Source organism: Gallus gallus, chromosome 3 (genome assembly GCF_016699485.2).
Source record: "Gallus gallus isolate bGalGal1 chromosome 3, bGalGal1.mat.broiler.GRCg7b, whole genome shotgun sequence".
Taxonomy (NCBI): domain Eukaryota; kingdom Metazoa; phylum Chordata; class Aves; order Galliformes; family Phasianidae; genus Gallus; species Gallus gallus.
The window spans coordinates 60,763,694-60,785,757 of record NC_052534.1 but is presented as its reverse complement, the minus strand read 5'-3'; the positions used below and the strand labels follow the sequence as shown (position 1 = coordinate 60,785,757).

General features: G+C 38.5%; 1 protein-coding gene across 3 annotated transcripts in view; it reads left to right on the top strand.

The window, feature by feature from the left end:
* The window catches only part of CLVS2 (clavesin 2), a 58,421-nt gene that overhangs the window by 2,320 nt on the left and 34,037 nt on the right, over positions 1-22,064 (top strand). For all 3 annotated transcript variants that reach the window (XR_005858173.2, XR_005858172.2, XM_426173.8), the window contains exon 2: positions 8,658-8,832. Coding sequence is in view for 1 of the 3 variants with exons in the window: in XM_426173.8 (XP_426173.3) it covers positions 8,658-8,832 (175 nt within the window). In the remaining 2 variants the exon portion in view is untranslated. The remainder of the gene's footprint in view (positions 1-8,657; positions 8,833-22,064) is intronic.

Here is a 22,064-nt window from a genome sequence, read left to right as displayed (position 1 = left end):
TCTTCTTCCAGACAGAGTGGCCACATCTGTGCTACGTGCTGGAGAAGCTTCCTGGCCCCTGCTAGCCCTTGGGTTGTACCCGGGGACCAGGAAGCTGCTGTCTAGCACAAATTGAAACTGCACCCACCACCACGCTGACAACCAGGAAATACAGATGGAGGTGGGCAGAGCTGAGACCAGATCCTCACTCTGCTGTGGTTTTCTGGCATATGGAGCCATTGACGATGAGTGATGAGCAAGGGTGATGTGGCTGGGGACTCAGTGGCTTCATGGTCCCTCCTAGGGACCAGTTCGAATTCTTATTTTAAAAACAGCTCCACAAACTCTTAAAATCCCCAAAGGAAGAGTTAGCAGAGGAGTGGATGTTTGGGCCATTTATTAAATCATGCATCTACCATGAAGAATTTCCTATGTTTAAGATAGCATGGACTGCTAAATGTCATTATTCCTCTGTAATGAAGAAAATTTCTGAAACTTTGTGACACTTTGCAGATCATCAGCACTTAATCAAATGAATTCCAAGAACTGGAAACCTATTGTAAGGAACCTGCTTTAGCAGGGAAGGTGGACTATATGATCCCCTGAGTCCTTTTGAACCCCTGTAATTCTGTAGTTTTGTGTAACTTGAGCTCAGACAGAGAGTAACACTTCAAAAAATAAATAATAATAATAATAAAAAAATTGCCACGTGAAAAGAATTACTTCATTTTCTTCTTAATTTTGATTGTGCTCATATTTAAATTGCAGGAGACCAGCTGACACAACAGTACATTTAATGTGATTTTTTTCTGGAAGTGCTGTTGGTACAGTTCTTTATTTTACAACAGCAGAGTGACTGAGTTCCACCTGCATACCCAATGGCCGTGTCTGCAGCAGAGTGCCTGCTCCTCAGCAGCACATGCCTCAGGCATGCTCTCCTCTGGCTGAAAGATTCATTTTCAGACCATAGCACAGACAGACAAAGGGGAGAGCCCTGGAGCCTAGCTGTGGGGAGTGGCTTGCTCCAAGGCTCAGAACACACAAGCAACAGAGCTAGGCCACTCTTTTTTCCTAATTATCTATTTCCATTATCTGTTGTTCAGCAGCTGAACCTGTGGGGTATTGTGTGGGGAGAACACTGAGCTTGCTGCACAGTATGTCTCAAGCTCATGCTCTAACTGATTTGAAGTATTGTAGCAAGTAAACTGTGCTTCTCTGACAGCAACGCTGGGAGGATTCCTTTTCGAAGTTTGTTTTGTTAGGACCTCATTACATGCTTCGTAAACTGAGTAAATTGAGCACAGCAAGCCTCCAAATTTATCATGTGTACAATTTATTATGACCAGCATGAAACCATTAGAAATAAAAAGTTCTGTATTAGAACTATTTATTAGAACTATTATTAATAGAAGTATTAGAAATAAAAGTGTTTAGATGAATTTCAGACATGCTATAGGTGATTTATTTAGCATCAATAGTCTATCATTAACATTGTTCCAATTGGAATGAAAATCATGGGAGGCAAAAATTTCTATGGTAAAACAAGCCCATCTACTCAGTGTTAAATCATTAAATTAAAGCAGGGCCTGAAAACTGCACCAGCTGTCCTTCCTTCTGAACAACTAAATCAGACATGAGTTTAAAATAAACAAAAAAATAAAAAAGAAGAACAAAAAAAAAAAAAAAGAAAGAAAAAGGTAAAGGATAAAGCATCAAGTAGCCCAGCAGCTTTCCAATGGGACCCTGTTCACTCTCCATCATTCCTGCCAAGATGAGACTCGGGGTGGTGGGATCAGCCTTCCATATGAGCTTCTAGGCCATGGATTCCTATCGATGTGTGGCTTGCAGGTGTGTGTGTGCATTTGAAGATTCCACTTTTTCACATGTCCAGATGGTGAAGTTTTTTGGGTTAATGGTACGAATAACTTCCGTTCTCACAGCAAAGGATCTGTTCTTCTGTGTGCTTTGTAGCATCTGTACACAAGTTCCTCATAAAATTGATCCATTTTGATGCTATTTTCTTGAGCTCTTTCCTTGTATTAGTTATCTCAGAGATTTCCTAGAAAATGCAGGAGACAAGTGCACTAATCCATGGTTCTGGTCTGTGGTGTAGTGACCCAGTAGCTCCTAACAGTGAATACAGAAATCTACTGCACTTACTACCATTAATGCTACTGTTTCCTCAGATTATTTACAGTCAAAAGGCAAAGACAGCTTCTGAAAGCTTTCCTTTCAAAACTCTGCTTTTATCTGCTGAAGTGCTAGGAACTTTTCCACCAGTGAAATGAAAATGTAAGTCCTGTAGCTGCTAGGAGGCTGCTTTGTTCACCAGCTCGCTGGTGAGTTGGGAGGTCATTTTTCAAGCTCTGATGGAGGCAGTGTGACAAAACAACTAGCAATACTAACAGTAGTAAGATGTCAACAGTAACAAAATACCTGGTTAGTAGAGTCGATTTTTGTATGGAAGTCATGTCTTTCAAAGACATTCCATAGCTGCTTTTGCTAACTAATACTGTTTTTCCTAGGATTCCCTCATTTATCCATATCCACCTGTTCACATGTGTGTTTAGACTGTGAGTGTTTTGGCTAGGGATTTTTTTGATCAGTGTTTGTGTAAAACTTAGATCAGCTGAATTGTCCACGGCTGTGACTTTTAGATACTGATCTAACATAATGGGATATGGATGGTATAAAATGGGAATCTAGAAATTAATTTGATAAAACCTTTGATGTATTTTCTAATTTTCTATGCATCTGTGTAACACTGTTGGTTATTTTCTCTTCAGAATGAGGGCTTTCAGGTTCTGCTGCCACTATTTAAACAGAATAGCTGTAAACAGAATAGCTTGTATCCCCTACTTTCTAACCATTTCAATCTGTACCCAGACTAATGAAGCAAGGAAATCCGAGTGTGTATATCTTGTGCATATCTTGAGGGTTCTTCTTTCACTGAAATTCTAAAAATATTAATCCAGAACAGTAGATTAGAAGTGAGATGATGGCTCGGACTTAGATAGCTTTCTCCTTTAAACCACAGTGGCACAAGGGCTCATTTGAAAGAAATCTTTACTTGCCAAGACAGTGATGATATTAAAATACAAGTTGTAGATTGTTTACACGTTTGCCACTTTCAGGAGACACGGAGTTTAAATTCAAGCGAAGGATTTGTCATTTATCTCTTCTAGTTTACAGTTTGCGCCTCGAGTGACACAATCATTCCACTCAATTTTAATCCTCAAATTAACTTAAAACTTTTTGAGACCGTGGGTAAGATGGCAATTAAGACAATAGGATAACTCTGCCGAATTAGATTATCTGTTGTTCAATTTGAATGTGAACTGGCTGGAACCAAAATGTGTCTAAACATAAGATATGGTGGTTGCCACCTATCACCAAGGATGTTCGGTATTGGAAACAGCTGTCAGCTAGATTTGAGATAAGACTTCTGTGTCCCATGTTTTTCCTATCTTGTCTTTCTCTTGGCCTTGTGGAAACCACAGTGGCTTCTGGTAGCAGAGAGAGTTAAAAGGTGAAAGATCATAGTGAAGTACTACCAGGAATGTCCTCTAGACTGTTTTTCCTATAAACCATTTGAAAACTTTGATGCTCTTTGTGTCCCTTAAAAAATTCTCAAAGAACTTTTCTGTAAATTGCTGCCACTGTTAAATAACAAGAAAGTGGGATGTTCAGCAGCTTGAGCTGTTCTGTTCTTGACAAATGCTTCAGTGAGGCATTACTCTAGTAGGCCTTGTTGCTGTCATGGTAGAAATGGTAGCCCTCTTAGATTTATAAGAATTACTGTCAGCATGGCTATTAACTTGTCAAGCCTTTCTAGCCTCATTGACTCAAAGTCAACTGGAACAGAACATTTCAAGAGGCAGTAGAGTGTATCTGCATGCTCGTCCCCACCTCATTTGAACTCAAGCTGGGGTTGACATAGAAAAGGAACATTATGAGTGTATTATGTATGTGATGATGTATTTTCAGCTTGTTCCTCACTTTAACAGCCAGGCTAAAAAAGTTGTCTGAGCTCTTCAGTGAATTAAGCATGATTCTATAAATAGAGGACATTAAATACATATAAATTAGCCATGAGTTCTAGATTATCCTAGGAATTAGTGGTACCTTGCTACCAAGAGTGTGCTGGAAGAGTCTGCTGGAACAAGGGAATGTGACTGAAGTTAGGCATAAATAAAGTAGGACTTGTCTGTGTCCAGCTCAGCTCCAGGCTGCCTGAGGACATGCATGGCAGTGGGGCTGCTACTGCACCCTGCTTCCAACAGCTTTGCAGTCAATGCCTTGGAACCGGGACCAGAGTGAAATGAGGGTCTCCTAAACAAGCACTGCAACTTAACACACATCAGTAAGAGTAAAATGATAGTGTCTTTTCTTCATACTATGTTCTCTTTACATTAAATGTTAATGTTATATTTCTTTCTTTTTGCTTTAAAGTATAGAAAAGCAGTCAGAGCCACTTTGTACCAAATTTATTTCACAATCACTAGTAGCTCTCATCCTGTTTTTCTCCTTTTTCATTGGTTGTATTTCTGTGCCTATACAGAATGTAATTTCAGTGTGGAGTAAAAGCTTCAGCAGTGCAGTCCCAAGGACCGGGTATTAAGACTGTCTTATCTAGAGAAAGACTTTTTCTAAGAAAAATAAGCTACCTACTTGAAGTTTGTAAAAGTTGATGGTAATCTGCAAAACATTAAAATAAAAGCCTGCATTAAACCCAGTAATTTGAATATCACCTTAAAGCTGCAATTTCTATGTCAGCTTTTACATAGTGCTCTCAGTGCTGTATTTCTGCAGAAATAGAATTTATTAAATGCAGAGTAATGCACATTTCTCAAACCGGTATAGTAGATTTCCAGAGACTCACAATTCATAAAGGACTGGAAGTTCAGCTTTCAGCAGAAGGAGTTCTGCTTTTAGCTATGAAGGTGCAAAGTACATTTCATCACACATCTCTGAAAGCTGTAATGATAATTATTTTGGCAAATATTCCTATCAAGATTTTGGCTGGAACAGAGCTAATTAAGGGGAAGCAATTCCCTATGTGGAATAACTAATGCAGCAATAAGACATGGCTGTTGTGAAAAACAGCTCCCACTCCTCAGAATGTTATTTATCCAGGGTAATACTGCAGTTGTCCCACCTACTGGTGCTTGTCTGGAGACTGACTCTATCAGATAGTTTGTGTAGGACTATGTAAAGAAGTTCAATGGCATTTGAGTTAGCTTGTGGTTGGCTGTAGGCAATGGTATAGCCATAGGTTTGCTTGAAGTGTGTTTTTTTGTGTGTTTGCATCAAGTAAATTTTTTCACCTTCTGTTTATGTGGGATTTTCATGCCCCTAAAGCCCAGCTAAGATTGGAGCACTTGTTGTGGTAAAGCCTCTGCATCCTGGTGCTGATGTGAACAGTAGTAGCTGTGAGGTGAAATGCAGGAAAGCATGTGGCTGGAGTGGATTTAAGATGAGTCTGTACACAAATAACTCTCTACTGTGTGAAAGCTTTAATATAGTTTCTTCAATCATATTTCATTTGCTTGGATTGTTCAGGTGGTACATTCAGTACTCAGCTTGCCGTTTGCAGCACCTGAGATTTCATCTATCACACCAAACTTACATTTCTGGCTGACCTCAGCATGCGTCCAGAGGAAAAGCTGCTTTAAATATTCATTAATGGATTTGTGTTTCTTGTCTGGTTTTCTGTACTGTACTTAAGTAATGTATCAGAAGCAGAAGAGCAGGTCCATTACAGAATGAAAGATCACTTTTATTTCCAGCTAATTGCCCTAAAGAGTACTAGAGGGGAGAAGCTTGGTTATCAGTGTCAAGTATCTGTGTAAACCTAATGTGGCTTTTTAGACTTAAATGAGTACCTCAGATACTTTCCTTTGACAGAGAGTTGTTGCTTGCTTCTAGCTATATATGTGCTCTTCAGGATGTTGTTTTCAATGAGAAAACAACCTTTTGTCTTTTACATTGGGTAAACATACAATGTTGTCACTGTCATTGTAGACAGTATTTCTCACACTAAGCAAACATGCAATAGGCGATGGTGAATATTTGTGGAGACCCAGCCCTGTGGCTATTGGTTACTCTCTGTGGTGGCTGAAGTTTTCATTGATATTTGACAGTTTTAGAACTGACTTGAACAATTGCAGGATATTATTAGGTACATATATATACACATATAATTCATATATATATATATGTATATAAATAAATGAATATGTACTGTTTACAGAACTGATCAAAGAAAGCAAAGCAGCCTTTTGCCACCAGAAAGCCATTAATCTAAGGCATGCAATGTCTTCCTAAAGTCCCATAAGGAGAGTGTTTAGGGATCTATTGCAGGAACCTGGGAATTTTGGACTGGAGGTTGGGTGTTTCCAGCAGCCTCCTGCTTTGTGGAGCCTCTGTCATGGAGATTAAGGTTGTCTGAATGAGGTAGCACAAATGGCAAGTGGATTTGAGGCTAACTGTATAATTTGAGTTATTCCAATTTATTTTTCTTGTAAATATGAGACCTGATTGAAGGTCTGCCTCAGACTGAGATATTTGTAAATAGCTGCTTTCATAATGACTCACCTGGAGATGATTTCCTTCTCTGTGCCACCTTTCCCCTTGGAAGATCTCTTACAGGGTGTATTTCTATCTGATTTTATATTAAAAAATACTAATTCTGAGACATGCCCCACTGGTTTTGAAGGCCGTTGGCCACTCTCCAGCCCTGCCCCTGACCACGAACACAATGCTGTGTACCTCAGCCCCTCAGGCAAATTGTGCTTCGATCCTAATGCTGGCAGTTATACAAAACATTGACCATACAGGGGACCTTTAGTACTCTTCTTGATTAGGCATCCCCTAATGTCTTTGCACGCCCATGCTGTAGCAGATAGGTTAACTGGTGACTCAAGGTGCACTAAGACCATTTTAGTGCCAGTGTTACCTTCTGTAGCCTTCCTGCTGCAGAACACTCCCAACATTATCTCATTTCACTTGCACCTTGGTCAGAAAAGAGTTGATGGATGATTTCATTTTTCCTTAAGTCACTTTTTACACTACAGAGCTGCAGATATTTGTTGGCTTATTCTGAGACATCAACAGCAACTTTGGCATTTTCCCCTCCTAAATGGATGTTGCGTGCAGCACTTGGGCTAGGGGAACTGCTCTGCCTGGGGAGAGGGAGAGAGTGTCAACTGGGCCATGCCTGAGGCACTGCCTGTGCCCATGGGAAACTTTACCCAGGCTTGCTTCACTGCACCTTCTGCAGAAATGGGGTCCTGGGATTACAGCTCTTTGATCTCCCTGTGGAAAAATTTCCATTTTCGGTAATGGCCTTTTATTCTTCTTTCTTTTTTCTTGCCAAAGAGAAATAGAGAATTTCAGAATTTTGAGGATTTCCACGGGGAAATTACAGAGAATAATTTTTCCTCTCCCTGCTGGAAAAATCTGAACAACAAAAGGGAGCATACAAAACTACCTGCAAATGTGAGATCTTTGAACAGTAAAACATTAGAAAAAAGTAACTTCTCAGAAAAGTGGAAAACAGAGAGGAGGATATGAAAACTCTTATCCTAGTCAACCAAGCCAAATTCAAATCAAGAGTTTCTAAAATGAAGAGTAGTATCATAGTAAACAATGCTTCCCCTACTCTCTTCAGGGGAAAACATGCTTTTTCTTGTTTACTTGTGTTAGGCTGACATTAATTGTCCCTTTCCTGGGACGGTGTGGTCAGAAGGTTCCTCAAGTTTTACTAGGCTAAAACAAAAGTACATGGAAAAATGTGAGAAGTTAGCTAGATCAGATGACTTTCACTTGTCTTTTTTTTTTCCTTCTTTCAAGACATAGTATTGTGTATAATGGAACAGTGCACATATTGTATTAAAAGAAGTAGCATTTAATACAATTTGATGCAACATTGAAATAGGCCTATGTGCTTTTTGCTGGATATACAGTATGGTGGAGATTTCTCTGAGAGCTCAGAACGCTGAGAACTTCTGTGTTTGATGCTGTCACAGGGCCTTACTTAAAGGACCAGAGACAACAGACAAAGGTTATTACTCTTAACCAAAAATATTCCAACCCTATTTTATGTTACTTTCTACTTTTGAGATCCTTGAGGCTGATTACAGATCAGCCTTCTGTAATGTCCCTTGCAGATTTAAGAGAAAACTTTATGGGGGAGTGAAGCCTGTGGAAATTCCATTTTTTTTAAGAGGGTAATTTTGCGGAGGCTATTATTTCAATTATTTGGAAAAAAATATGGGAGGAAACTTTGAGTCTAGGCTTCTGGTACTAGACTCAGATTTGATATAATTATGGTTTCAGGAAAATACCATTTGTTTATATACATTTGTACAGACATTTGAGATAATACCCAGATTAATTAGGCAGTCTTCTAGAGAAAAGATCAAATTTGCTTTTAGGGTTTCATGTTCTTGTATTCTTCTTTTGGCTGGCTGATGGTCCAGATATATGTAATCATGCCTCAGAGGATGAAGTCAACTAACCAAGCTTTTGAGACCTTCCCAAGTTTACACACCCATGACTTCTGAAGTTATGTATGCTGTTAGACTCTGGATAAGTAGTGCAAAGGGGGAATGCTCAGAACTTCCACCAAACCTTGATGCACATGGCTTAACTGATTCTTGCTTTCACATTCACAGGTACACATTGGTGGATATTTTGCGCGCCATACTTCTTTCTTTAGAAGCCATGATAGAAGACCCCGAGCTTCAAGTGAATGGATTTGTTTTGATTATAGACTGGAGCAACTTCACCTTCAAGCAGGCCTCCAAGCTCACACCAAGTATGCTTAGGTTAGCCATAGAGGGCCTTCAGGTAATATTCTTCTTTCTTTCTTTTCCCAATTCTCCTTGGTATTTTTTATTTTTTATTTTTTTGGCAGTTCATTGTAAATCTGGAAGGCTAAGAAAGCACCAAAACAAACATCTAAGAATTATGCATGCTTCCAAATAGCAAGGCTCTTAGCACCTTAATGTATCATCAGACAAATTACAGTGGAGGAAGCTAATGTTTGAGCACAGTCTGCTAACTGCAGTAAGTCCTGGTGTGTAGGCTCCTTCTTTGCCATAAATAAGAGGTAACATCTCTGTCTTTATCCCAAAGTGACTGTCTTCCTCCACATTCAGACCACAGCTTCTGCAGCTGCAACTTAGAAACAATCAGTTGATTTGTCATTCTGAATGGGGCTAATGGAGTGTGGGGTGCTGCTGCCTTGCTAAGCCATTTGTTTTGTTGGCTCTACTGGAGACAAGGGCACACTGTATCACTTGTCCTGAAAAGTGTGGGACAGTTAGCTGGAACTACTTACTCATGGAAAGGTCAGCATGTGTTTGACTATTTTACTGAGTTAGGATTAATTTGAGTGGCATCTTTTGGGACTGAGTATGCAATGATTTAAATTTCTTTCTGCTCCTTCTAAATGTACTTTATATGGCACAGGCACAAATGTGGAAAAGATACTGTTGACTCCTGTGACTTTTTAATGCTTATTAAAATGAAAACCTAGAATCCATGAAGTAGTTGTTTCCTGTAGAATCTTGAGGTACTCTGTTAAAAATACCTGTAATTCACTGCTAAACATGGTAATGTACTTTGATTTTTCAAGGACATATATTTCTTTTCTGTGATATTTTCATCATTTATACATTTTTATTACTTATAAAGCAGAATAGCTACCTTAACTTTGAACTTTCTTCACTTTGATACTGCTATTTTGAAGAAACACGTATAGCAGTAATTTGAAGTTTTGATCTAAATCTTGAAATGGCCGAAAGAGTATTCAGCCTGCCGTTGCACACAAAAAGGTAGTGACAGTCATTAATGACAATCTGAATTTTTGTTTTGTTATGCTTACTTACACAACGATGTAATTCCATAGTCTTCAGATGTATATCACAAAGCAGCAGTGGGATCTGTGCTTTAAAAGTCCTGTTTTCTTTTATAGTTTTCAACATTGTTTTCTTCTTTGTGTTGCTTTTTGAAGTTAGCAATTGTTTTCTCATTTAGATCATGAATAAATACTTCAGTACTCTTTGCTTTTAAATGATGGTGTCTCTTCTTGTGCATTAACTAGAGCTTATTTTGAGGATGTCAGTGGATAAGTTAGTTGGACTCTTAAACTGTGTTCTCATGGCATTAATTGGTTCATTGCTGAGTTGAGGTGAAGTCCATTTGATTGGTTTACCAATCCCCAATTTTGTATGTCCTAATATCCTCAATCTGACAGTGGTCAGCACCCAGGGCATCATTTTCTGTTCACTGTCTCCAGTCTTGTTGACTCCAGGGAAGTGGAGATGCAACTCTATGTAGATTTATCTTAGAGTCGATGAAAAGGGCTCAAGCCAATTGCATTGATCATCTCGGACAGAGAGCCTCACTTCAAAAATAATTATGATGAGGAAAGAAATGAGAGAATATCATGGTAGAAAGATTATGCAGAGAGACCCTGGACAAGGGATGCATTTACTTGTATCTTGCAGCATTTAGTGCCTAAAATATTCTATTTCCTTACTCTCTACAGTGATTGCCTCTTATTTTTAACAAAAATTTGTAGCAGAAACATAATTCTGAACAATGTTAAAGTAAAAAACGCTCAGGTAGTATGAAGAAGAATAAGAGCAGCTCAGGCATGCAGTTTATTTGTGATCTTTTTAAATACTCTCTATTTAATCACAGAAATAGAATTTACTTTGGCTTATAAGATTTAACAGGGCTCAAGATGCTGAACTTTACCATTTGGGGAATTTATATATTTTTCTTACTTGGGTGGGAAGATACAGGGGAAATGGGATTAGTGACCACTCTATTTGATGTTAACCAAATCTCTTTGCCTCCTCAATGAAATCTACTAAATTTGCATTTTATTTGCTTAGCTTCCACAGTAAGTAGAATATGGCATGTACCAAACTGAACTTATTACAAACTACAGCATTTCTGGGCTCTTCATAACTTTATTTTTCAAGAAATGTCTTTTGAAAGCATAAGTAAATATATACAGCTTTCTACTGTATGCAGGTTCCGCTTTACACTTTGTCTACATGTATGTGTTAAATGGGGGCATGAAAAAAATCATACCACTGACTAACTTGAATACATTAGAAAAATATTCTAGGTGCATGCAGTTGCTTTCAGGAAAAGAACCTTTTGGCCATGGAATTTTTTAATCTTAAAGGACAGAGATTATCTGTGTTTCAGCAATTAACTAATATGAATTTCTAGTGTATCCATTCCAAGTGTGCCATGCTGTCCAACTGGTGCAGTGTAGACCACTTCTGATCTTTAGATCAAAGGGGATTACTAGCCAAGAAATGGTTATTATCTCCTTTGGAGGTTGAGGCAGTTGGCTGGGATTCTTCATATTGCAGTCCCAGCTGATTCACTGGCCTTGTCCTTGTGGAAAAGAGCAATACTCTTCACTGTGGATGCAAGTGGGTGTAGGATTTATGTTGCTCCTAGTCAATGAGAAAGATAATTTAAACTTAGATCCCTTATCTTTCTGTAATGAAGGATAAGCTCATAAGCAAATGTAACATGTACTATTCTATTTTCTGAGAATGGTTTGTCTGGATTAGGTAAATAGGAGTACCTAAGAGCTCAAGGCTGTGAAACCTGAGCAGAAGGAAGCATCAAATACACAATAGTGAAACCTAAACTCACGCCCTGACTTAACACCTTGTACTGGCTCTCACCAGAGTATTCAGTGCCTAATCTTTAGGTGCCCCAAACAGGAGTTGGCCTCAATGATTTCTTGAGGTCTCTTCCAAACTCTGCAATTATGTGATTTTGTGCAATTCTGTGACTCTTTATCCCTTACTTTTTTCTGTTTTCATAGCTTGGAATGCTTGGGCAGAAGGAAGAAGGAGGTTCTAGGTATGATTCTTTTATTTGTGATAGCTGTTTTATAGCTACTTGGACTTTTATTATTCATCAGGGCACCACTGTTTTCAGAAAGAAGTTAAAAAACAGTGTCAAAGACTAAAAATTCAATTTCAAAATTATATTGACAGTTGAGTTTTATTAGTAATCCTGATGCACAGCTTAGGTGATAACTATAAATGAGCTTTGCAGACTGGAAAGTTGTGGGCATACATGAAACACTCTAAGTGAGGGCTGATTAACTGATAATTAGAATTTTAAAAACTTGAACTCTTAATCCTTCTTAAATACTTGATTTCTGTTTAGCTCATAATAGTAGTTGTATACATGACAGATTGATTTTCCGTGTTCCCACACAGGTAGGCTTTGCAAAACTGTGTAAGTATTGGGGGCTGAATATTAATGCATTTTGCCTAAGTGAAACAATGGGGAACAAGAGATAATACACATTTACACTGCAAACTGAATGTATATGGACAGTTGGTACTGTGGCAGAAGGCAGAAGACAGAAGACTCGCTTTCAAATTGAGGATGTTTACAGGGAGATAGTGAAAGCATTGTGGGGACAAGGCAGGCCTTTCAACTGATCATGACTTCTTTTTGTAACAAAGGAAGGATTCACAAGCTAAAACAAACTGGTTACTGTGAACATGAAAGTAAAACAGAAAGATCACAAAGACAGCATATTTGCAGCTGGTATAACTATCCAAAACATCTTTCAGTCAGCTGTTCTTGTGAATTGTGAGCATAATATCCCCAGTCAGATTGCCGCAGCAGTGCAAAGTGGAAGTAAAAGAGACCAGAGCATGTAGAATCTGGTGATGAAAGGGACAGGGCTTTCTATTACCATTTTCTCTGAATATAAACTTCATTAGTATCTTATAGGGAGTCCTATCTGAACATTATGGTTGGTTCATCTTCCTATTAAATATCCATATACAGTGCTTAAATTTAGCCACCTAGTTCTGTACTACATCTGTGCAACAAACAATTTGTCAGGAACTACTAGAACAAAGAGCCTCTGAAAATTGTATATATATGTATATATATATATTTAAGGTTTGCTGGCTATTTGCTGTGGAAAAAGAGTGGTCTGGAACTGATTGCTAGTGCTGGCTCCTCACCTGCTGTTTGAATAGGCTAAACCTGCCAGTTAAGAAAAGACTTGATGGCCAGAGCTTGAGTGCAGTTGCTTACAGGCATGTCTGTATAGACACAGCTATTCTTCAGCGTGATCCAGGCTGTTAAAAACCTATTATTTGAAGGCAGACTAATTCATTTGCTTGCCAGATTCTGTTATGATGCTCATCAATAAAAGACACTGAATACCTTCTAAATGTTAATGTATTTATTCACACAAACACACTTAAAAGATGTGGGGATATGCTTCTCTCTTTCTCTTTTTTTTTCTCTCCAGCTGAGAGCTATTCCACTGAAAAATTACCGCTAAAAATGTCTACTAATTTGTGGTGCCCACTGTGACAGGCCATTATCTTGTTTTTGTGCACCTTTTATATTTTCCCTGTCCAGCCGTCTTTGACTTTCAGTGAGGAGGAAGATTTGAAGATTTGATCCTGGACTGTCAAGCCAGAAGCCTGAATTCTAGCATTACCTAAATTTAGAGTTTCTCATTAATTGCTCTTTGAATGTGTCTCTGTGTGGGCTGCTGCCTCTTTGAAATAAGTGGTAGGAAGCAACAAACTCCCCCCACGCCCCGACCCAAAAATTGCCGTAATGCATCTTGCTGAAAGCAGCAAGGATCTGTTATGGGGTTAAATATCCATCATGCAAAATCTGCCACTGGAGTTAGTGGAGTAACTGACTGTAGTGGGTTGTCACCCTCCTTGTGAAGCAGCATGAGGAAGAGAGTGGGCACTTTGCCATTGTTTTGCAGCTATTTGCTGTAAGCAAGGCATGATGAGTTGTGAGGATCTTGGCCATCATTCAGACTCTTTGATCTAGCTGGCAGACTCTTATGCCTGTTCTTCCTGCCCTCTTCCCCCAAGCCTTTGTCCCTGTCCTGCCACTGCCTCAATTCCTTATCCCACTCCTTTTCACATTGCCTTATTTTCTACCAGTCTTCACTGATGTCTTGGTGTCACGATCTGGAATCTCAGTTGTTGTGGGTGATTGCATGGCATGGTAAGATCATCCTAGATTCCTAAGATCTCAGCCTTTTCTTGTCGTTCTTTCCAAATATTCTTCACATACAGTGTCTAGTCAGCTTCAAATCTCCTTACTGCCTCCCTGTAACCAGGATTCCCATTGCTCTTTGTGTCACTCTGGAAAGCAGCACTAGAGAATGAGTCCTGATCTCTTCACTTATGAAACAAGTGAGGCCTCTGGCCACCAAGCTGTTAAGGAAACTGTCCTTGTAGTTGCTCAAACTGAAGCTGGTCTATTTGATACAGATGACTCAGAGCTCATGGGGCCTGGAGACGACAGGAACTTCTGGCAGATATAGTGGAATGACACTGCATCATCAGGGAAGATATATCTGAAGATTTCTTCTGCTTTAACAAGCTAGTCATGATTAGTGTAGAGAAAAGCATCCAATTATTATTGCTGTTTGAGAGAAAGAATGTAGAAGAGATTTTTTCTGTATGTACATACTACCTCTTTCATTAGCCTTTGTTAAATGCTAACGACTTTTCATTTTTCTTAATTTGAGAAACTGAATCTATCTGTACTAAATAATGATAATAAATAAATTGTCTTGGTTAAGCTGAAGAGTTAGTGTTATGCTAAGGTGAATGCCACCAGCATCAAAAATGAAGGGCTTGCAGCATAAGCTTGGCAAAGGGGATTAACTCTTGGCTCCATCATTGACTTCCTGTCTCTAGTAGACCATGATTCAGTGGATATATGGTTATGACCATTCCTCAATTTTAAAATATATAATTATTTTTGGAAATGATTTTCTTCAATCAAGACCAATCAATGATGTGGAATCAGGACCTGTGGAGATTCTTCCTGTTATGTTTGCCATGAAGGATGTGAGATGAGGTCTCTTTCTTAGTATGTGAGATTTGTGGTCTCTTTCTTAGTATGAAAATCAGCAAAATCCTTCTTATGTTTGGAACTTAAATTTGCTTTTTGTTACAGTGTCCAGATTGCCTGTGTTATCAATCCATTTTTTTATGTACTTCTTTTAGTTTTACCTCAGAAGGATATATTGGATCATTTTTTGAATTAGTTTCTGAAATGCGTATAACCTTTGTTTTCTGTGACACTTACAAATCCTTTGTGATCTTATTAGGCTGTGCACAGTTGGCTTTCTGTTACTATCTTCTCTACATGATATCTTTGCACATCATCCCTGGCTTATCAGCTAAACTTTCAGTGCTCTCTCCCCAGAACAGTATAGTGCAATTTATTGTGATTGTTTTGTTTGTTTGTTTATATTTCTTAGCAAGGGTTCAGCTCCTATGAAAATTATTTTGTTGAGTCCAATTTAACTTGGCTTAGAAGCAAAAATTTGGCTTTGGTTATAAGTGATTGTCATATGGGAAAAACTGCTATGATATTTCCCTAATGTTGAAAAAGCACACATGGGAGACTTGCCTTGGGTGAACTGCTACAAAAATATGAAATTATACTGTTTAGCTGGAGATGTTTTTTTCTCATCTCATGTTTCATAATCATAAAAAAAGATTAGGATGGTTCTATTCTCATATGTTTCAATCAGTGCAACTGTGTTTAAATAGGTGTTACTCTGGTGCTCTAAACTCATTCAGGATCTGCAAGTTTAGATTTGTACCACGTAAAGAAATTTATATTTTAAAGGAAAAAATAAGTAAAAGAAACAAAACTTGGATAATATATTAAAAAAAAGAACAGCAAAACAAAACAACAGCAATAGAAAAGAAAAGCAAAACACAGAAAAGATACTAACCAAAGGCAAAACAGATTTCTCCATTCATTTCCTGCATATTTTGCGAAGATTGAAAGAAATTCCTAAAAAACAATTTTGACTTATTATTGTGTGGAATGGGAAAACTATGCCTATAATCCGTTCCAGTATCTTCTGTAATGAAAAAGAATAAGCAGTAATATTTGTCTAAATGTAATGAATATCTGAACATGGATATGGACTGAACTCTGAGGTGGCTGCACTTATTTTTTGTTTTGTGGAAGTCTAAGTGTAGATTCGGTCAAAAAACCACATGTAACTCCAACACTCAAAACCAGTGAAGTCCTGTGTCAGCATCTCACCCCAAACAGTTCTGGCTGTGCTATACTGCTTACTGCTTCTTGGGTTACATTTAATGTGGTGCCACACAGTTTAGGCCTACATTTCGACTATAAAATAGGTACTCATTGTCCTTACGACAGACTCGAATACCATACAATCTGAGGTTAAAACTTGTCTTCAAATATATTTGTTAACATCTTGCTTGTGTAAGTTGGTTCTTAACAATCTGTTAAACATTCTGGAAGAATCGAGAAATCCGGAAGAGCTGAATTTCAACCTTCTGCACTTTCCAATCCTTTTTGGAAGGAGCGATATGATTCTATGATCTATCACTATAATAATGAGGGGAGGGCCTCCCTAAAAATGTTTTTATGCTGCGGTTGACATGAATTCTTACTTGATATTTCAGTGAAGGTGCTTTATTACCCACAAAATCTTCTGAGTTTTCTGGGATATGCCCTTGTCCTGGCTTAAGCTATTTGACTGAAAGTGTCATTTGGAACACTGCATCTTCTGGCTTAGAGCCACCACTCTAAATATGAAGGATCCAAGATAAATCATTGAGTATTGATAGTACTCCAGTGTTCTTGCAAATTCTTCAGAAGGCACAGCCAGTCCTCTGAGGTTTCCAATGGTTCCTTGACACCTTAGCAGAAAAAAAAAACAATTATAGTTTATACAGCAGACACTAGGGAGTGCATAAAGAAACAATGATTAGATGCAGTAATCAAGGACTGTAGTTAAAAACCCCAACCTTTGCAAGTGAGACTTTCAATGTGCAGGAAAATCTATGATGAAAGTGTTGCTTTATTTTGAGAAGAGGGTTGAAAAGGTTTGGAAGAGTTGTGCTTAACAGAAGAGAAAATAGGTTGTATAGGACATTAGGAGAAAACAGAATAGTTATGAAAAGAGATGGCAGGCTGCGAGGGCAGAGTGGAGACCTAAAAGCCATCCTTCAGATTAAATTCTGAGATGTTTGGAATTAGACAATTCAGTTTCCTATTTTATGGCTGTTTCCAATCTCACTGAGTAAAATTTCTTGTCTAAAATAGGTTTTTAAAGCTACATTGTCATACCTATGATAATTAGCCTGTTTCATACCACCAAATATTATCAGTGGCTTTTAGCTTTGCTTGGTAATCACATTGCCGTTACTTGGTGATTTATATGTTTGCTCAAGACTCCAGCAAGATATTTGCATTACAAGGTGATGCAGTTAAGTAGTTACAATTGATGAGGGATTATATATCACTGTGGAGCTAGCTGAGCCCTTTACTCACTTGTTTTCCCATTCTTTCTCTTATGGTGGTTTTAAGTTATTTAGAATTGCAAGTAAGGTTTGCTGGGTCTTGCTTTTCAAATCATTTTATTATGAATATCCAGCAATTGATTTTCACTGGAAAACCTGAGGGCATCTTCATACTATTGCTATCAGTATGATCCAATTCTGTTCTCCACAGAAATTCAGCAGGGGTGCAATTTAATGAGACCAGTGAAAGAAATCTGACCTCTTTATTTATAGAACACTAATTGATCAGGGTCGCTATAATAAGAGGAAACTTCAGAGAAAATCAATGCTATATCAAATGAAAGTAGCACTCAAGCCCTTAAAGAGAGCTGCATGGAAAGCCAATTAAGTATGAATCTATTTGATGATCCATGGGAAAAGCTAGGACCATGTGTGTTCTTACTTCAAGTTACAGGAAATAAATCAAACTAAATAGTATCTAACTTGCTAGGTTATCCTCACAATATATTTTCTTCTTCATCCTGTTGATATTCTCCCCCATTAAATCTTGATGAATTATATTACTGTCATATGGCAACCGTAAAAGCGTTCTTTTAAGAGCCCACCTTTGACGGCCTTATGCAATTTTTGTAATGAACTCTCATATCCCTTCCTGAAGATAGCAGCAATATTGCAGCATGACTGCGCAGCCTCTTGGCTTTCTATCTAGGACTCTGGCACAGTCCAAAGTCTCAGGGGTTTCACTTAAATGCAGGGAGAATGTGATCCTTTTACATCCATTCCCATTCCTGTTATCCAAATACTACCAAAGTTCTGGTAGATACAAAACTTAACCACATATATTTATTGCTAGTGTTTCTCAAAGACAATGTTACATGTTTGCAGCATATGCACATCTCCTTAACTAGGTGTACCTGCATGCCATAGGGCTGACTGCATTTCAGTACACTGCAAGGAACAAACTACCGTGAAGTTATTTTATCAGTGACTTCCCACAGAAGAATTGAAAAGGGGAGTGCACATACAATTTGGTGACTTGCCAATTTTTAAAAATTAAAATAAAAATAAAATACAGAGCAAGAGGGAGAATTACTGCTTATGCCTTACATGCAAAACTGTTCCAGCTAGTAGCATGTGTCTCTTTTCCTTTGGTGCTTAACTCTGCTTGCAATTAAATGAATAAAGACCTTGCTTTCTTTTACAGTATGTGGGATACTATGCTTTCATTCATTTTCTAAGGAAGAATTCCTATGCTTTTTTTTTTCTTTTTTCAGTAGCATAATCGAAGACATTGCTTTAAGAAGTAGTTGTATAAATAATTCTGTTTTTCTGCTTTTGATTGGGAAAGGAGTAAATAATCTGTACCTTCCTTGAATGCTGAATTTCTGTGGGCTAAATTAATATCATGCCAACAACTGAGTTGCTGCATTTTCTGTTTCATTCAGTTTTGAACATAGGTAATGGCATAGGGTTGTGCCTTAATTAGATGGATGAATAATGTCAAAAATATTGTCGATTATCAATATGGTTTTCATCTTTCCTTAAGCCCTGGTTGGGAATCTAGTTCCCAGTGACATCAGCAGTTGCCGTGGTGAAGTTTTATAAGCTAGTCTTTAATCTTTCATTACATCTCAGGCTAAGAAAGCAGACATGAGGACTGAGATGGAAAAACAAAAACCCACATACATTTGTAGCATTGATGTATTCTCTGAAAAAGTATAAAAGGCATGTCTCTGTGTTTCTAGAAAGAAAAATTTGCTGCTTTGGTGAGCACACTCTATCAACCACATATATCATCTACGCAACACCGGGAAAACATAATTTGTGGGATGTAAGCAGAACTGAAATATGTTGTGCTTGAGAACAGTCAAAAGCAAGGATGACACCAGGGCCTGAATAGTGATAAATAGCTTGGTGCTGTTATGCACAGTGTTGGAAAATGGAGGTAAGGATGATAAGTTTAGCAGCTCTTCTTGCTACATTGAACTTTTGGTAAAAGTGGAACATTTTTCAGTCTAGGCCAGATCAACAAGTGTAGTTTTAAGTTACTGAATGGGAGGAGTCTGGGGAAATCTCCATGTGAGCTACCAACACGGAGATGTTTGAGTTCATATCTATGGAGATGTATGCCTTGGCTGACACAGAGAGTGAGAAGTGGAAGGGACTGAGGGTAGAGAACTTTAGGCCCATGTGAAGAAAGACTGAGGAACAACCTCAGGGAAAGACAGAGCAGGAAGGAAAGCCAACAAAGCAAATCAAAATTGTGGTCAAGTGTACTAGTAGTTTTCTGTGGGAGGACAGGCTACAGAGTATGACTTTCATTAGGACCTCTGAATGCAGAACAGTGATGAGCTATAGAGCATCTTAAGGATATCAAATGAGCAATGTGCATAGATATGGGACGGCAAATGGAAAGTAGAGTGTGACTATGTTTGTTGCACTGAGCTGAATTAAGAGTGGAAGTATCTGTATGACCAGTGAGGAACACAAAAGCATCATCTAAATCTTTCATTTTGGAACAACTCCCTGAAATAGCAATTTGGGTCAATATGTAGTTGTCTCATTCTGTGCTCTTTTGCCTAAATCATTGTCTACAATAATTCTTCTCCACGAAATTTAATGTGCTTGTGTCATTACAGCATTGTGGCTTTAAGAATACCATCACTGTAGTTGTCATTTGCACCATTATTCTCAGCAGTTTGTTTCTATGTAGGTTTTGCTATGCCTAAGCTTTGTTGCATGCCTCAGTCAGTAGGTGCCTCTGACCAGGACTGGATGTTGATCCAGAGTTCATCTGTGTTCTTTTCAATCTGTGATCTGGCTCATTTTTTGGGAAAGTACAATTACAATTTGGTAGTTGTTTTGCCACCCTAGAAATGGAGTGATGATAATGTTACAACTTGGAAAAGATTTTGAAGAGGCAGTAAAGAACAAGGCTACAACTGTTCTACTTTATTTTGCAAATACATTAATTGAAAAAAAAACCCCTAGAAAATAGAAAAGCCAAATAGAAACTTTTTTTTTTTAAACAGACCTTGATGTTGAAATTGATTTCCTTTAAAATCATGAAGTCTAACTCACAAGACTTATGTTTTCCCTGAGGCTTTTCTTTCCTGGAAAGGTTTTTGGCAATTTTAACTTAGTCAAAAGAAGAACATTGAGCAGTAATTTACGTTGTCCAGCATTGTTTCCTAAAGAACTGCCTTCTCACACATAGGTCCATACTGGTGAAACAGTGCAGAATAGAATTTACACAGGTCTCGATAGAAGTTATCCATAAGAGAATGCTGTCACATTTTCCTACCAGCACCAGCTTCATACTTATGTCCTTGAAAAATACTGCTTGCGTGCATGACAGACTGCTACAGGACTGGGACATAGGTTATTGCTGTGAGGTGGGAGCCTTTTGGAGATCTTCTGAGTCACTGGTACCATCTGTCCCTATTCCTGAAGTAAGACTGGAATGGTGCGAGCAAGGCTCTGGCATGCTGTTCAGCTTTTTATTTGGCATTCCAGAGCCTGGATCAACTGCAGGCTGATGGGAAGGCTGGTTTAGAATAACTTGTTTTGTTCCAAATTCTGCAGCAAACTCTGGGCATAATCTGCTTTGATTCGCATATTGTATTATAAGAGACATGTTTTTTCTGCTAAGCAGAACTTTTTTTTTCTTTTTTTTTTCCATTAATGCATCAAACTGGGCTAGATGCTGCTTTCTGTTTATACCTCCTCATTCAGAAGTTTGTTTCTGTTTTGAATACGCAGTTAAAAACTACAAAGGATATTCAGTCAGATTCATTTAGGATTCACATAGTCTGCAGTTATCCTCATCTAGATAGTGTCAGTCTGGTTTATTTCTCTGCCTTTCCTTGTGAAAGATGTATTCCTGTTCTTCCTCTCTTGGGCTTGATCATACATGGATTGAAGTTCACAGCCCTGGACTCATCAAACCGGAACTGATGCCTACACTGTTGTTGGGGAAGGCATTTTAGGTGGTGGTCTTGCACTGAGAGCAATGGTATTAGAGGAGAACAGGACTTTATGGATGAAACCAAGGATATTTGATTAGTGGAGAGTTTTGGGGGATTGCAGTAACACTACAGAAAATAAGAAATCAGAGAATGTGAGATTCATGTTGGCTAGCGAGCTTTCAGCCAAGTAGTATGAAATGTGAGGTTTGTCTGTGGAAGACAGAATGTCTGTAGTTTCAGCATGTTCTGTGTGTTTTGGCAGTTAAATGCTGGCAAGTGAAGCAAATTCTGCAGGGATGGCACCTAATGGGAAGAGAATGTTAGAGAAGGGCAGAGTTCTTTGGGATTGCGGTAAAAACAGGAACTGGACAGGTGCCAAAGGGGAAACAGAGTGGAGTTAGGAAAAAAAGAAAAGGTGTAGAGGAGGCTGCAAATACAAGTGTGACCTACATTGTTGAAATGTGGGGAGGGCAGTCTGCAAAGAATGGAGAGGCTGGGAAGGAGACAGAAAACGAGTGATGCAGAAGTTGAGGGCTTCCCATTTCTTAAGCAGTGATAATTGAATAGAAGAAAGATGAAGAGTGAAAGAGACTACCACATTTATATGCTAAAGAAAATGACAAGGGAAGAAGAGGGAGTGAAAATAGGAGCAGCCACTGCTGCAAGAAAATGTAATCGGGAATACAATTAGAGGAGCTGGTACTAAAAAGCCTCATCTGTGGGTAGGTTTCCAAGGTAACAGGTGAAAGTGTCATGGGGC